Source organism: Nyctereutes procyonoides, unplaced genomic scaffold, assembly GCF_905146905.1.
Source record: "Nyctereutes procyonoides isolate TBG_1078 unplaced genomic scaffold, NYPRO_anot_genome, whole genome shotgun sequence".
Taxonomy (NCBI): Eukaryota; Metazoa; Chordata; class Mammalia; order Carnivora; family Canidae; genus Nyctereutes; species Nyctereutes procyonoides.
The window spans coordinates 20,667,522-20,683,995 of record NW_026575141.1 but is presented as its reverse complement, the minus strand read 5'-3'; the positions used below and the strand labels follow the sequence as shown (position 1 = coordinate 20,683,995).

General features: G+C 40.8%; 1 protein-coding gene across 2 annotated transcripts in view; it reads left to right on the top strand.

The window, feature by feature from the left end:
* The window catches only part of COL28A1 (collagen type XXVIII alpha 1 chain), a 180,770-nt gene that overhangs the window by 130,643 nt on the left and 33,653 nt on the right, over positions 1–16,474 (top strand). For both annotated transcript variants that reach the window (XM_055307421.1, XM_055307420.1), the window contains exons 28-33: positions 2,499–2,567; positions 3,124–3,204; positions 3,293–3,328; positions 8,081–8,117; positions 9,740–10,294; positions 11,976–12,133. In XM_055307421.1, coding sequence (XP_055163396.1) covers positions 2,499–2,567; positions 3,124–3,204; positions 3,293–3,328; positions 8,081–8,117; positions 9,740–10,294; positions 11,976–12,133 — 936 coding nt within the window. The remainder of the gene's footprint in view (positions 1–2,498; positions 2,568–3,123; positions 3,205–3,292; positions 3,329–8,080; positions 8,118–9,739; positions 10,295–11,975; positions 12,134–16,474) is intronic.

Here is a 16,474-nt window from a genome sequence, read left to right as displayed (position 1 = left end):
CCTGGTGGGTTTTCCCCCAGGACTCTTCTCTCTTGACTGTGAACTGAATAGAGAAGACCAGAGATCCCTGCCAGTCTTCTGTCACCACTAAAGCAACTAATACTAGGGGCACTTCTTCAGGGTTAAGTCTCCTCAGATAGGCCTGAGACATCCATGCACAATACTGCATGTACCTTTACTGTGGGCCCACGCTACCTTGGCAGTGTGCTTGGCTCAAGAACGACCAAGGTGAAAAAGACTCAGTGAATGAGCTCTCCACAACCTGACCTTTGTAAGGAACTTGGTCTGAGTCCTCTAGAGCTGAATTGAGGCAAAACTGTAACCCCATACCTGCTTTCCATTTAGAAATACAACATGGCAGAGATGAAAAGGACCTATAAGTTCAGCCAAGTCGATCCACTTCCTTTCTTTTTTTTTTTAAGATTTTATTTATTCACTCATGAGAGACAGAGAGAGAGAGAGAGAGAGGCAGAGACACAGGCAGAGGGAGAAGCAGGCTCCATGCAGGGAGCCCAATGTGGAACTCGATCCCAAGTCTCCAGGATCATGCCCTGGACCGAAGGCGGCACTAAACTGCTGAGCCACTGGGGCTGCCCCGATCCACTTTATTTCAACAAGAGTCTCCAATTATATTTATACTATATTGTACCTCTCTGTATAAAATTTGTTTTAATGAAAAGGTTCCCTCCTAGGGATGTGAGCAAGTGTGCAAAGATATTTAAGAGAGTATTCACTGAAGCATTATTTGCAATTGGGAAATATGGGAAACAACCTAAATGTCCATCACTAGGATAATGGATCAATTATAGTCTTGTTATTTAATGGCACACTGTAGAGCAGAGAAAATTAAACTAGAACTATGTATATGTACACAGATATATTTCAAATAGGTAATGCTGAGATTTAAAATATAAATTGGAGGGATCCCTGGGTGGCGCAGCAGTTTGGCGCCTGCCTTTGGCCCAGGGCGCGATCCTGGAGATCCAGGATCGAATCCCACGTCGGGCTCCCGGTGCATGGAGCCTGCTTCTCCCTCTGCCTGTGTCTCTGCCTCTCTCTCTCTCTCTCTCTATCATAAATAAATAAAAAATAAAAAAAATATATAAATTGGATACATAGATATACCTCTTCTTTGAAGTTTAAAATATGAAATATTGTCTTAGACTATATATATGCAGTTAAAGCATAAAAACATGGATATGAGTGATGCATATCAATTTCTGTGACAGATGAGATGTCCCCTCTTCTTAGGGAAGGGGATTGAGTACCTCAGGAGTTTCAAGGGTATCTTTACCATCTCCTTTTTTATTTTTTTTATTTTTTTTCCATCTCCTTTTTTAATATGGTAGTATATAAATATTTGCCTTTTTCAGTATACATTTTGCATGTCTAAAATATTTAATTATAATACTTTTAAAAACAAAGGGTTCTATTGATTTTAAAAAGTTTGGAAGCCAGTGAGTTAGGAAGGGGGCTGAGGAATGCTGATACTCAAAGTTGCAGTGGTCTCCAAGCAAGCCCTCCAGGCTCTCCTTCTAGATCCCATCCTGCCTTCTAGAATAGTGGTTCTCAAGCCTTAGCAAGCCTGTGGTAAAATGCATATTTTACCTCTAACCCCCACCTGGATTCTCAATTCGTTGTCTGAGGTTTTCATTAAGTGTATAAGTGATTCTAGTAAGTATAGTCAGGGTACCTTTGAGAAAGATGTTCAAAGTGAGCAAATGAAATCCCAGTAGCTCATTGTCACACAGCTTTGCCACAGATTTATTGCTAACAATGATTTAGAGGTAAGCAGAATCAGAACTGCGACTTCGTGTACTAGACGGATTATTTCTGCTTCGTGTTCAACCTCATGAAAGCCCTTTAAATCTGTGTGGGGACAGGGGTCTGGGAGTGGGAGACAAAAGTTGAGGTAAGGGATGGGGCAGTTAAAAACAAGCCCTGCCATGAAAACATTTTTATTTTCTGAATTAAGGAGGTACTAAATAAATAGATCCATGGTACCAATGATCAGGGCTGCAACTAACAGTCTATGGTAATTATATAAACAGCTCCTTGGCATTTACTGGGGAGAGATGCAGTTATATCCTCTTTTCCTCCACTAATAAGGCAATACATGCTTTTAGCATATCAAAAAATATAGAAAAATATAGAGAAGATCATAAAAATCACCATTCCTATCACAACTGAAATAACAGCTGCCTGTTATTTGTGAACTGGTTTATAAAATATTCATAGTTTGAAATTGCCCAAGGTGGGAGTAATTATACCACAGAAACAGGCAAATGCTGTAAACTAGCTCCTTCACTTCTACCCCAGATTCAGAAGTTCAACTTTTACTAGCAAAGAATTAAGCCCATCTGACATATACAGTCCCCCTCCCCAGTTTAGATAATGCTACAATATAGTTTTGAAACTGCAAGTATATATCTGACTCAAAGAATTTTCTGAGTTATCTTGAGAAATTAATGGGATGATCCCTTTTTCATACTGTGTAGGGGGAGCAAGGACCTCAAGGCTTTCCAGGGCCAAAGGGCATGACAGGCCGTGGGCTTCCTGGCCAGAAGGTAAGTATTTCTGGACCTTAGAAAAATGCTTAGGTTTAGGATCTCAATAGCTTATTGTGAACTTTGGAAGAGCTCTCATTCATCATTACAGCTCTCATAGGAAAAAATCCATTTGAAAGCAAATCCTTATGCATCTCCTTTCCTAACTATAAACATGTTTACTTTATAAATCTCGTTTTCTTCATCCTTGAAAGCCAGCTGAAAAAGGACTAAACCCTTACAACATACCACATAAAAGACACCAGATAACTCTGGTATAAAGTTTTATAATAGTTGAACTTCCTGAAGGCAGTGAGCTGACCTAATAGTGAATCAAGGTCTCCTTACATTGTGATCTATGCTTCATCATGAATTAGTTTATGGAATCGGGCTGGGGGTAAATGGGGGGGATGATATAAATATTATGCCTGTCCCTTTTTTTCCTATAGTATATATGTATCAACCAGAACCACAGGTCTTCAAAAGCTACCACTTGCAAATGAAGTAAATTTTAGAGTTTTTCTTATTTGGCTTTAATATTTACATTCTAACCTTCTCTTTTTTCTGTATTCTAAAGGGAGAGCATGGAGAACAGGGCGCTGTGGGAAAGAAAGGCGATAAAGGAGAAATTGGGGAGCCTGGATCCCCAGGAAGACAGGCAAGCAGTGATTTTTAAAGTCTTCCTGTCATTTTATACACTAACCAGTTCCAACTATATTGACTGTTACTCTTCTTCTGCTAAGTAGGGGTTACAAGGACCAAAGGGAGACATAGGACTTACAGTGAGTATCCATCCTAGAGGGTAATTGAGGGTTTGTGGTTGCAAAATTATTACATTCATGTTTTAGCTTCAGAAGTATGAATTCTTTTGACACAGAGTTCCAGTTGCTATTTAATGATAGCACTACTGCAAGCCCAGTGTTGACTTAGATGCATGAGGTAATTGATCTGAGCATGAGAGAGAGAATACCAGGCAGTCCTTACCCAGCCTTGAGGTGGTGGGTGACTATTCCCCTGTGACCCCTGCTAGATAGGGTAACAAGGACCTAAGCTGTATAAAAGGAGGCAAACAGCCGGATGACTTACTTTACATGCTCCTTCTCATTTCCAAAGTGGGGCAGAGGCACTCTCTGTTTCCTTGAACTAGCTCCTTTAGGAAGTGCTCTGAGGACAACAGCCATCACAAATGGGGATTACTTTAATGCACTAATTCACTTACTCAACAAAACTTGTGAGGCATTGGCAAACTTTTCCCTATTCTCCCTACACCGTTGCAAATAAAAAGCTGACTCTTCTAGCTCCCACTGGGTGGAAAGTTCTAGAATTTCTGTAGCAAAGTTTACTTCTTCCTTTCTCATTGAAAGGCACTTCATCTTCTGGAGTGGAAAAGCAATAGGAGCCTTCTCTTTTTTCTTCTTTTTGGTTTTCCAGTGGGTCATAGCCTGGAGATGCTGACCCTATGTGCTGTGCTTAGCAAGTCTAGGTATAAGGGGTGGGAGTTCAAGTAGTGAAGGTAAGACACAAGAGTTGGGCATATGACAAACAGATCACACACTTTTTTAGGGCCTATTTGCCTTTTTCTCTTTGTTCTTCCTCACCACAAGTGAGATACCCCAGGTGCCTGCAGCATATGAAATAGCTACATATGTATCATACATAGCTACATACATACCCTTCCCCACCCCCAACACCAAAGTAGCAGGGAGAGTGTCTGTAAAATGCCACGAGGAACAGTCTCCATAGTTTCTCCCCTCCCTCCTATCCCAGTGTGGAGTGGGCTTGGTTTCCTTCATCCATTCATTTGTTCACTCATTTTACCAACATTTATTGGGTGTGTATTCCAGGTTGGACTCTAAGACAGGCAGGGGCATAGTAGAGAGTAAGAGACTGTTTCTGTGGATTCAGTTGCTCACAGCCCATTAGAAAAAAAAAGACAAGCAGATATTCACCTATTGTTTGATAAATGCTATGATAGGAGTAGATATGTGGATCCAGAGCAGACAAAAGAATGTATGATATTTGGGGTCAACTTAGGCTTTTGTTGCTTGTGTAGAAGATTTTTAACCAAGAAATGAGGATGTTATTCTTCTGACCTTATCTTTCCAGATTCTAGAAAAGAGACTAGCAGGGAAGGATGAGTAAAGGAAGAGAGAATTTATCTGAAATGAGAATCTAGTATGTGACTGGTACTGTGTGAGGCTCCTTTGCATCAGTGGCACCCTTACCTAGTACTGTAAGGTGCCTGAGGCTCATGTTGTAGAGCACCGACACAGACCTTTAGTGCTTCTTCAGCTGTACCCCTTCCTTGCCCTGGGTGAGGAGCCCTTAGGGCCAAGGAGAGTGACCACCTTGAGTACATGCACCCTCTATCTATATGCTGGATACACAGGATCCCCACATTGCCTGTCCAAATAGCTTGTGTGGAAAGCTGACAGCACTGGCTTGTGTGCATAGGTCCCCCCAAAAGGTGGACAAAGAAAAAGGCAAGTGTTTTCAGGGAATGTGGACAGAGCTCAGAAGCAAGGAATGAATGATGGACCAGCCCCGTGCAGTGTGGAAATGGTGGGGAGGGGTGTGCAATGAGAAGGGCACAGGCCGTCGGCCACAGCCCTCTTTTGCCTAAGACTTCACGTTAATCTACACGATAGCTTTGTCAGGTAGGTATTATCATCTCTACTTCAATGAAAGACATGCTACGTCAGAAGAGTTTGAGCCATTCGCCTCAAGTCACCTTGCTAGCCAGTAGCAGAGCCCTTGTAGCAGGAGCTGGCTTGTCTGGTACCAAATCCAGGCTGCTCCCCCATCAATGCTGTTCTTAAAAGGCTTCTTTCCTCTTCCCACCCACCTTCTCTCCCTGACCAAATATATCTCCAAACAGCTGTCAGTTATAGATTCATTCCAGAGTAGCAAACTACTGTTTTAGGAGGCAAATACCAGTGACAGATTTTAATGTCATCATAATTCATGCCAGATTGCTTCAAAAAGGCTGTTCTTCCACCTGTCCCTTAAATGTTAGCATTTCCCAGTTTCTGTCCTCAGTCTTCTTTCTCCTGGCCTTCCAACTCTCACGCAGGGATGGCTATGAACAGAAGGGGGGATGTAGTTTGAAAAGGCTAATTTAATATCATAATAAAGTTGTATGGGGAATGAAAACATACTATCTTTATATTGCAAACATGGAAAAGAATATGTTTAACAAGTGAGGGTGGGTGGGGACACACTATTTTAAAAAAGACTGTGAAGCTCCGTTCCATGAAATCTCATCTGCCATCCCCATTTCCACAGCCAGCTGCACACTGGCTCTCTTGAAATCTTCCGCCATTCTGAACTGCTCTCTTGAGCACCAAACCTTACAACTTAGTGTCTACTGAACATCTTCAGCTGGATGGATCAATGTATCAGACTCAACCAGGCACTAGCAGAGCCCAATGACCTTCATTAGCTCCCTTCCATTCCTCCCTATCTCATAGAGTGGGACAATATCATTTGCTTCCTCTGAGATTGCTTTTCCTGGTCCTTCCTTCCAATTACTCACCAATCTCCTTTATTTTCCCTCTGAAAGATCTGTCCAGGCTAGTCCTTCCTATCCATCACTGCCACCACTACTCTCTGGTGTCACTTTTCCTCCCTGAACTATTTAGAGACCTCAAATTCCTCCATTGGCTGCCATGATCACCTTTTGAAAACGAAAATGTGATCAGATCTCTTCCCTGCTTAGGGACCATGTGTCTTCTCACTGCCTAAGATAAAGCATACTCTTCAACATGACTTGAAGACATTCTAGAGTTCATCTGTCTTCCATGTTTCCTCTCATCCTCTCTGCCACATACCTTGTGTCATAAATTTACCCAAGCACTATAATGTACTGTGTGTGTGTACTTCGTCCCCTACCCGGAATGCTCCTCCTATCCCACCTCTCTCCTCTCCTACCTGCTCATAATTCACCTTCATGGACTGCAGCCCCACCTGCACACTCCCACGCCTGGAAATCCCAGCAGACCAACATGGTTCCTTGGCTCCAATCAATAGTATATAGCACTTATAAAAGCATTTATTTGTTTACTTCTTACTAGACTATGAATCTTTTGATAAGTATAAATTCAATGCCTTCATCCTTAATGAAAATAGCCAAAGTAGTCATTGAGCAGTTTGAGCGGAAAAAATAAAACTATTTCGGTCAAGTAAAAGCAAAGAATAGGAGGAAAAGATTGATATATGTGAGTACTTAAAGCATTTAGACATAGGCTATCAAAACACATTAAAAAGAATTTAAATGCAACTTTGATATATAAATTATTCTTACAAGTCAATGAAAGATAATTATCTTAATAGAAAAAATGGACAAAGTACATACAAAGAATTTGCACAAGAGGGTACAACTTGGAAACATGCATATGAAAAAAATTTAGCCTAAGAATTGCTTAAGTATAATTTAAAACAATGTGCTATCTTGTTCTATCAAATAGCAAAGATTATACAATAATAATAACCAGTATTATATGTCTAAAATAAAACAGGTTTTCTTATACACTGCTATTAGAGGCATCAGTTACCTTTCTGAAGGTCACTTTGGCAATATGTATCAATTTATAGTAAAAAACACAATTAAAATAAAATACCCTGAATATTTTCTGTGCATGCTTCTGTTAAGTCATATCACTAGCGATGTCACCTTTATCCCAGTTCTGTCATTAAAGATTTTTTTCTTTAAAACTTTACTTTCACAACTGTTAAATTTTATCTTCCTAGATCAGGTTTTGCCTCTTCCTGTTGAAATTTTTGGGCTTCTATTCAGTTAATCATTCTGGTCAGCTTCCTGTCTTTGGCAAATATAGAATTCTGTTTTCTGTTGTCTCATTCCAGTTATTTGTATATGTGCTACTCTGGGCAAGGCATTGGCACACTGACTTCTATCCACCTCACCTCGGGCTCTTTTGCTGGAGCTTATGGCGGCAGGACCAGGAAAGAGCACTTAGGAATGTGGGAACATTTCATGGAAGTGTCAAAGTGAAAGTATTAGAAACCTGGGGAGGGGATTTGCAAAATTGGACAGTGGTAGAGAAAGGGAAGAAATAAACTGTAGAATGAATTCTCTTTTGGCCCTGGTACTTGTCTTGATTGCTCAGAACATGTGGGTTAAATTGTGTAACTGATTGCATGCATCTCCCATACCTTTGTAAATAGTACTTTATGGAGTTGGACCCAAAGAGTTCTGTGTGCATAGCCTCATTTGATCTGCACCATCACCCTGAGACACAGGTACTGTTAGGTTATCTAATGCCCAAGGTCACACAGCTGATAAGTGCTGGAGCCACAATTGAACTCTGAAAGTCTGAGCTATGACATTTCACAACTCAAACACATTTCAGTCATGGTATATTATAGCCAACTTTTAACTTCTGTGCTATTTATTTTCTTCAGCCAAAGAATGAAAGCAAGTGGCCCAATGCTGATTGTAATAAGACATAGCTTTTATGACTATAGGAAAAAATATTATGCTCATGTAATTCATGTGTTTTCCTTTTATTCTCCAGAGAGAAGAAGTTATCAAAATTATTTTTGAAATATGTGGTAAGATTTGACCATCAAGAAAAAGAACCATCACTTTAAAGTACCAAAGCTACTATATTCTGTGTTAGATAAGTGTGGTTACCCAGAGATATATATATATGATAAAGCTCATGAGAAAGTTTGAAGCTCATTTGAAAAGTCAATGGGAAACTGAAAGAAGTGGTGACAGGGGCCGTGGGAATCCTGATTTGAAAAAAGAAATCATCTTCCCACGGTGGTTAAGAAGAGTGAAGACACTGGCCCTGGAGTCTGTGGGCAGCCAGGCCTTTTGTGAGCACAGAGCTCATTTGTATTCAGTGACATTTACCTGGGCTTGGGAAGGAAAAAAACAACAAAGGAAATATGACCACAGGGGCCTAACTGGTATTTGAATCCAGCCTGACTGGTGATTATAATGTCTGTGTTTTTCCTGAAGCAAGAAGTCTTTCTGAATTGAGTTTTGAGCATGATTTCTAGAGTGCATTTCATTTCAAAGGCAAGAGGACATAGTCAGAAGGTCATCTTGCTTCATAGCTCCATCTAAATACTTCTATGGCTAAATACTTTAGACTTAAAATAGAGTTTGCAGAAAGGGGAAGAAAAGAGATTAGCCAAAAGGCAAGAGATTAGTAGAATAATAGAGATGAGAAACTTGTGTGTTTAAAATGGACAGAGGCAGAAATGTCATTGTTCTTCCATAACAGAACCCCTGAACTAGCTTGTCCCCCCAAAAACCTCTGGAGTTAGGATCCCACCTGGGACTCTGTACAGTGACAAGCCAATTTAGATGTGGCTTCTGAATTCTAGAAGCCCGGTAAAAATAGCACCAAGTTTCCTCATGTTTTTTTGTGGTAGGTTTGTTGGTCAACATGAGGATATGAATAAACCAATGCAGCCCTGTTAGTTCTTATTTCCTGGTGACTCTAATGATTGCTTTGAATGGTAAACCCTAAACAGAAGTTGTTTATTGGCCAGCATTCTGAGACCATTCTCTTAAAAGGTTTCATTATATGGATGGACTCCTGGCCTCACGGAGCCACCTTTGTCATCTTTATGGAAGACCAGGGACACAAGCTAGAGTAGCTGGGGGCAGCTGTTCTTGTGTACAGTTACGGGCTCTAGTCCTTCCCCTATAATTAAACATTTTCAATCCATCACTTTACCCAGTGAGCAAATATCAATTTTCACATAAGGATATGGTTGAAGACCAAAAGATTATCTGTTGGATTCAGATAAAATACAAATGCTGGAAGGATAAAGAGCTAGTTGAGAAGAGGGTTATCTTTTAGGGAGAGAGAGAGAGGAACGTAGTCAGGAGGGTACACAGGGATGTGCTGACCCTTTTAAAAAAATATTTTTTTTTAATCTGAGAAATTGGCACATCAGTGTTTGGTATTTTATCCTCTACAGTGTTTTGGTGAGTTGTGGTGGTGGTGTTGTAATATATTCTCTTTTAAAAAGTCAGATATAGAAGCCAGAAGAGGGGCAGCTATTTGCTGTTAACACAGAAGAGGAAGGTACTAATCCAGGCCTCTGGTGGCCCGCTGCCCCTGCTGCTCCTGTCTCTTACCAATCTCATACTAATCAGTCACATTCTGACTTGTCATTCATGCAATGCTTCTCTCTCAACATCCATCTTTTAGGTTGTGGGCCCAAATGCAAAGAGACTCCTCTAGAACTGATATTTGTGATTGACAGCTCAGAAAGTGTGGGACTAGAGAACTTTGAGATCATCAAAAGTCTCGTGAAGACTCTGTCTGACCAGGTTGCTCTGGACCTTGCTACAGCCCGCATAGGCATAATCAACTATAGCCATAAGGTGGAGAAGGTGGCCCATTTGACGCAGTTCTCCAACAAGGATGACTTCAAGCTGGCTGTGGACAACATGCAGTATCTGGGGGAAGGCACCTACACGGCCACAGCTCTCCATGAAGCCAACCACATGTTTGAAGCCGCAAGGCCCGGTGTAAAGAAGGTGGCCTTGGTCATCACTGATGGGCAGACTGATAGCCGAGATGAAAAGAATCTGACGGAAGTGGTGAAGAGAGCCAGTGACATCAACGTGGAAATATTTGTGATTGGGGTAGTGAAGAAAAATGACCCAAACTTTGAAATGTTCCACAAAGAAATGAATCTAATTGCCACTGACCCAGATAGTGAGCATGTTTATCAGTTTGATGACTTCATTACCCTGCAAGGTAAGACTCAGTGCCAGGGGAAAGGAATTAATCTTGTTCTTCCAAGTACTGCATCACTGGATTATCCTGACCAAAAAATGGAAATCAAGAAGGGGCTAATGAGGCTTATACCAACATTAAATTGAATACATAAACTTCAGAAGGCAAAAAACATTTAGCACTAAGCCTGTTTAGAGAGTACAATCTCTTGTCCTTATTCATTTGAAATAAGTGCTGAATTGGCCTTGGAGGTGATTAACTGGGCTGTCTATGGTCGAGGACATGGTTGAAAAGAAAGGGTAGGATCTGGGTTATTGCTAAGACTAGTTAATGTTTTAAAAAATTACCCAACTTACATAAGAGATGCAGGAAGCCAGAGCAAGGCAGAAAAGAACTATGGAATCAAAGTGAATTAAGAAGTGCATGATCAATGAAAGAAAATTATGGCCATCTAAAGAGATGAGAAACACAAGCAGCAGGGATTATTTTATTCTAGTCTCTGTTCTAGTCTCCATTCTCTGCTCTTACAAAATATGAAGCTAATGAAGCGTAAACAGGTTGATATCAGGAGTCTATCTTAAAGTACCATATTGTGAATACTCATCATACAGTCAGTGCCAGTCTGATGGGTTTCCCTTTGCTACTTGACGCTGTCACATGAACTGATGCTTCTTCCCAGGGAAGCATTCTAAGACACTGACTCATCTGTGATTGTAACATGGTTGCTAGTGCTTCACTGTGAAGTACATTCCAATTCTTTGGCAGCTAAGAACTCATCGTGGCAGGGGCCACATCCAGCGAGCTTGTGAAGTGGGTAAAATGTATGCTCCACATGTTTGCTTACATTTGGCCCCATCATTCCTTGACCATCCGTCTGGGAGTAGGGGGGGTGTGTCCTAGCTCAAACCTTCCTTGCCTCGTGCTGTTCCCGGCCTAGTTTGGGCGCTGGCAGCGCGCACCTGAAGGGTAGCATGCCCTGCTCAGAACCTTCCTGCTTTCTATTTCTCCCTTTCTCTAAGCCTTTTTCCCCCTTAACACTGCAGGATGACTGGTGGGCTTAGTGGATATAGTCAGTCTCACTGGGCTGTTACTGTGTTAAATGACCAGAAATTTTGCACATTTCAGAGACATTGTATTTTAATAATTAAAGAGCTTTATCATCTTAACCAGGGGAATTAGTTATTCATTCCAGCCAATGAGGGATATATTTTTGGACTGGCTGGCCTTTTGCTATCTCTGAAACCATAGGTAACTGCCTATTATTACTCCTTATGGGTGGGACCTACCACTTCCACAAAGTAGTTCAGTTAACCGATGCTTTGGATAGCCAGGATTTAAGTGATTCTTTTGCCTTCATAGGATGTTGTACATTATTAAATTAAACTGAATTATTTTAGATGGCCTCTTATGGATGAATAAGAATCATCCATAAGAGGATGAATCCCCAAATGCTTGAAAACTTAGTTCACCAAGCAGGTGACTTGTACATTATTAAATTAAACTGAATTATTTTAGATGGCCTCTTATGAATGAATAAGAATCATCCATAAGAGGATGAATCCCCAAATGCTTGAAAACTTAGTTCACCAAGCAGGTGACTTCAAGTGATGGGAAAGTGACTTTATTTTAACGAGAGCATGGACTATCTCTTTAAACAGTGGTTCGTTTTATCCCCCCTACTTTTCTACTTCTCTTTTAAAAGACACCCTGAAGCAAAAATTGTTTAAAAAAAAGTGTGAGGATTTTGATTCCTACCTCATTCAAGTTTTGGGTTCACCGGCACTTCAACCTGGATTTGGGACATCAGGGGAAGAACTTGGTGAATCCACTCCAGCGCCTCGGAAGGAAATTTCAGAGACTGTAAGTAACTGTCTTGCTTAATTTGTGAGCTTGAAATTGTGTGTTCTGTTTTACGTCAAAGACCATCTTGGCCTGCACTGTCAAGAATCAACTGAGGGATGTGTATTTTCAAGTCCTTGGCTATAAATAGTAGTACTTTTGTCTTCACATTTCTAGTTCTGAAATAGCTCTGGGGCTTATGAGCATGAATATGAGATTTTTAAGTATTTCCATATTTAAAAGTAATTATTTATTGAATGTTGCAAATAATGTATTTTTTCCAAATAATATTTTTATAGTATGCCCCAACCACCATCAAAGGAATTGTGTACACTAGAACAGATTAACATGACACACTATTTGAATCACCCAGTTGCCATGCTCTGCAGTTCCTTTTGTACCAGGCCACGAATCCCCCTCATCCATCTGTGGTTTTGCTCCCCATTTTGCACCCTCTCAAGTTTCTTCAAAGTGTGCATATACTCAACCTGCCATTTTCCATGTTCCAAGCTATGTTCTTGCTCATTTAGCTTCTACTTCCTGGGCTCAGAGTAGAGACTGGGTGGGAGGCCATGCATGTATCTGGTACAAGGTGGGTGCTCTGTTTCAGAGCTCATCAACCACACATGCATGAGAGAACTACTTCCTGAATGTATGGAGACAAATGTGACTGTCCTCATAACAAGCTTCTGGGCACTGACCTCAGCCAATCAGGTCAAGAGCAAAGCTTTTTTAGGTGAAAATTGGAAAGTCTCTCATAATTACTGGTAAGGGAGTGCTGTGCTCTTTTCCCCACCAAGTTGCAAGATCTAGACTGATCTCTACAACACATAAGGACATCCTCTAGCAAGCAGGCACACAGGAGTCATGACCCTATTCTGTGTGCTCAGTCAAGTCTTTGTGCTGTCCTTTTGTGAAAGGACATGAAAGATTCATTGTGAGCAAGTGCAACAATATTTTAGCATCAGGATTCAGTTAACTGTCTAGTTGGACTAAAGCTGTCGGAAACCTCCAGATCAGTAGTTGAACCCAGGACCATTCAGGAACCAGGCCTATGTTGCCATTCCTAAGGGGACAGACTATAGAACTCACTGGATTTTTATCCTCTGTTCAAAAAGGGGCAGAAAAGTCTATGATATATTTTTATTTGATTAAATACTGACTGACTCCAAGATGGGAATTCCAATTAGAGCAACAGAATATTCCTAGATTGTAGATTGAAATTCACATACACATTTATACCACATGGTCTATATCAGGGGTCAGCAAACTCTTTCTATAAAGGGCCACAAAATACTTTGCTGGTCATTTGATCTCTGTTGCAATTACTCAGCTCTGCCTTTGAAGGGCAAAAGCAGCCACAGCCAACACTTAAGTGAACAAACATGGCTACGTTTGGATAAAACTTGTTTCTAAAAACAGATGAAAGCTTGGGTTTGGCCCATGGAGTTTGCTGATCCTGGTCTTCACTGAGCATTTAAAAGTAAATTACAGACAATAAAGTACACAGTTTGTCTCCTGAGCATGCAGTGCTCCTGGGGCCTTGCCTACTTGTGTGACCTACCATTTTTGCCCCTGTCCTACTCAATCTGTCCCTTGTGAAGGTCTCCTAGATAAGAGTAGACTTAGGTTTCATCTAGCAAGTGTCACTTAGACCCTGAGCTCTCCTTATAATCAATGCATTCCATAGTATATACTGATTATTTACTGCTTACCAGTGGGAGGTTCTTAAGACACAATTCCTGCCCAAGAGAAGTCCATGGCCTATCAGGAAGATGGATATATACGAGAATTATTAAGAACTTTAACAAAGCTGTAGGTGAAGCACAAGAGACATTGCAATTAATTTCAGAGTAAAAGAAGGCTTTCCAGAAGAAGTGACACTGAGCTGACTTTTAAGAATAAGTGGGAGTTTCTCGTGACAAGAGTAAGGGGAAGGGTATTTCCAGCAGAAGGAACATGTGGCCAAAAGAGGATTCCAAAAGGCAAAGCATCTCAAGACATTAGGAAAAGTTAAGTCTAATTGGAGCCTGTGGTGAGTGTGGCAGGATGGTGAGTGGTACAGCGGGACAGTCAGGACTAATTATACATGCTTCATGTATCAAGTGAAAAAGCTTGAACTTCATGTGTAGGGCAGGCAGCTGGGAGAAAGCAGAGAAATTTCTAAAGCAAGCATCATATGGTCATGTCTGGTTTGCAGGAGGAATAATCGTGTTGTAGCACAAAGGATAAATCAGAGGACAGGAGACTAAGCTGAACTGTGAGGTCTTGTACTCATCTGGGTGAGAGAGAATGCAGCCCCGGACTAAGGCAGGGAGGTCAGAATGAAAGCAGGCATGGATTGGAAGCCATTTCTGGGGTTGAGTGAACAGGATTTAGTGACTGGATGGACTGGAGGTCAGGGAGAGGTTAGCCAACTGGGTTTCTAACTTGGATTTGGAGTGAACTGAAACACAGTCTGCTGAGATGGAGACTTAGAGGAGGCAGGGTGGGGGGTTTTGAAGGAAAATAATGAGCTTGAAAAAAAAAAATGATGAGCTTAGTTTGCTCCAGGAAAGCAGAGGTGCCTGAGGCACTCTTCAATGCACTTGTGACACAGAATGAGGAACAGTAAGTACCTTTGCACCTGGTATCATGACACGGGAAGTTAGATGGCCCTGAGAGACAAGCAATGTGACCACATTATGGCAGGTGAAGCATTCTAGGAGTTGTGGAGGGCAAAGAGTAAGAAAAGTGCATCCCAAATAGTTTGGATTTAGAACACCAAGAGCCACATAGAGGGAAACTTAGCCTCAGCTAGGTCTTCTCCGGTGCCTCTAACAGAGATAGGGAAGCTTGCAATGGACTTGAGCTTCCTGGATGGCCCTCATCTCTAGACCTTCTCCCTCTGGCTCTCTTTGCAGAAGCACCAAGGCAAGACTGGATTTTATTTTATTTTTTTTAAATTATTCATGAAAAACACACAAAGAGAGGCAGAGACATAGGCAGAGGGAGAAACAGGCTCCTGTGGGGAAGCTGATGTGGGACTCGATCCCAGGACCCCAAGATCACGACTTGAGACAAAGGCCACCACTGAGCCACCCAGGCATGCCGGCAAGACTGGATTTTAGACAATGAATGTTCCCAATAGATTTTAGTCTGAACAAATATCTGTGCATGTATATTCACAGTTGTGTTTCTCATATGTTTGTATAACGTGTACACACACATAAATACAAAAGCATACTTAAGATCCACCTTTATCTAAAACTATAATTACAGTATCCAAACATGTAAAGTTGATCTGTCCAAACTTTTCAATTCTCTGATTTTCCCCAAGCCTGCCCTAGGCAATACTGTCAAAGAAACCATCTCAGAAGTCCTACTTCCCTTACCGTGTGTCTCTCTTTCCTTTCTGTATTGCCTCTACCACTCCTTAGAGCATCTAAATCTCGCTTTCCTTCTTCCTCTTCTTTCTATGGAAATCTGTCCTTAGAGAAAAATCTAGTTATTTATACTTCTGTATGAAATCTAAGTCAATGGGTTTCCACCTCTAGGAAGGACTTACATACTAAGCCTTTTATCATATTGTGGAATGAACTTGAGGTACACTACACATCTGTGCACAGGTATGTTGGGAAATAGAGCAGACGGATTTCCCAGGTTCTACTAAATTTGTAACTCTCCGATAACCCCCTACTCTATTGTTCTTTCAGGCCAGTCTTGGGAAGCTAAACATGTACATCCATTCTACTCTGTTCCTCTCCTGAAATCTCAGGATAATTTACACTTTGTTTGGAATGTGTTACATTTTACATTGTTAATAATTATTTATGTATATACCTCAACTCTCCTAATGGACTTAAATACCTTGAGAATGTGATGTATCTAATTAAATTTTGTGTCCCACTCATGACTTAAAAATATGCTCCATCTTTCACACAGTGCATACTCAGTAAATACTTACTGACCAAATTAGTGCTATACCAAATGTTAGGCTAAAAAAGAAATCTAAAACTTCTTTTCAATGAAAGATATCAATTGTACGTTTAAAAAAATCCTTATCTTTTATGGGAGTAAAAATGTTGGCACTCGTGCTCCTTTATTCTTTCTGGGTGTAGTCAGTTAGGTTAAGATTTCCAAGGTATAAATGGGAGTGGGTCGATAAAATTAAGTAAATATCATTTAGTCAGACCAACTGGTTATATTCAGTCCATTAAGCAAATAAGCATATTAATTTCCTGCATGAAATAACTTTTTGTCATTCTAAATGCATTAATAAAGTAATGTCAAAACAGCTTGTTTATTCACTGGAACTGGTTTCTTATAACAATATCCTAGTTCTTTTTCCGGTTGAAAGAGTAGAACAAAAAGAAGCCCTGT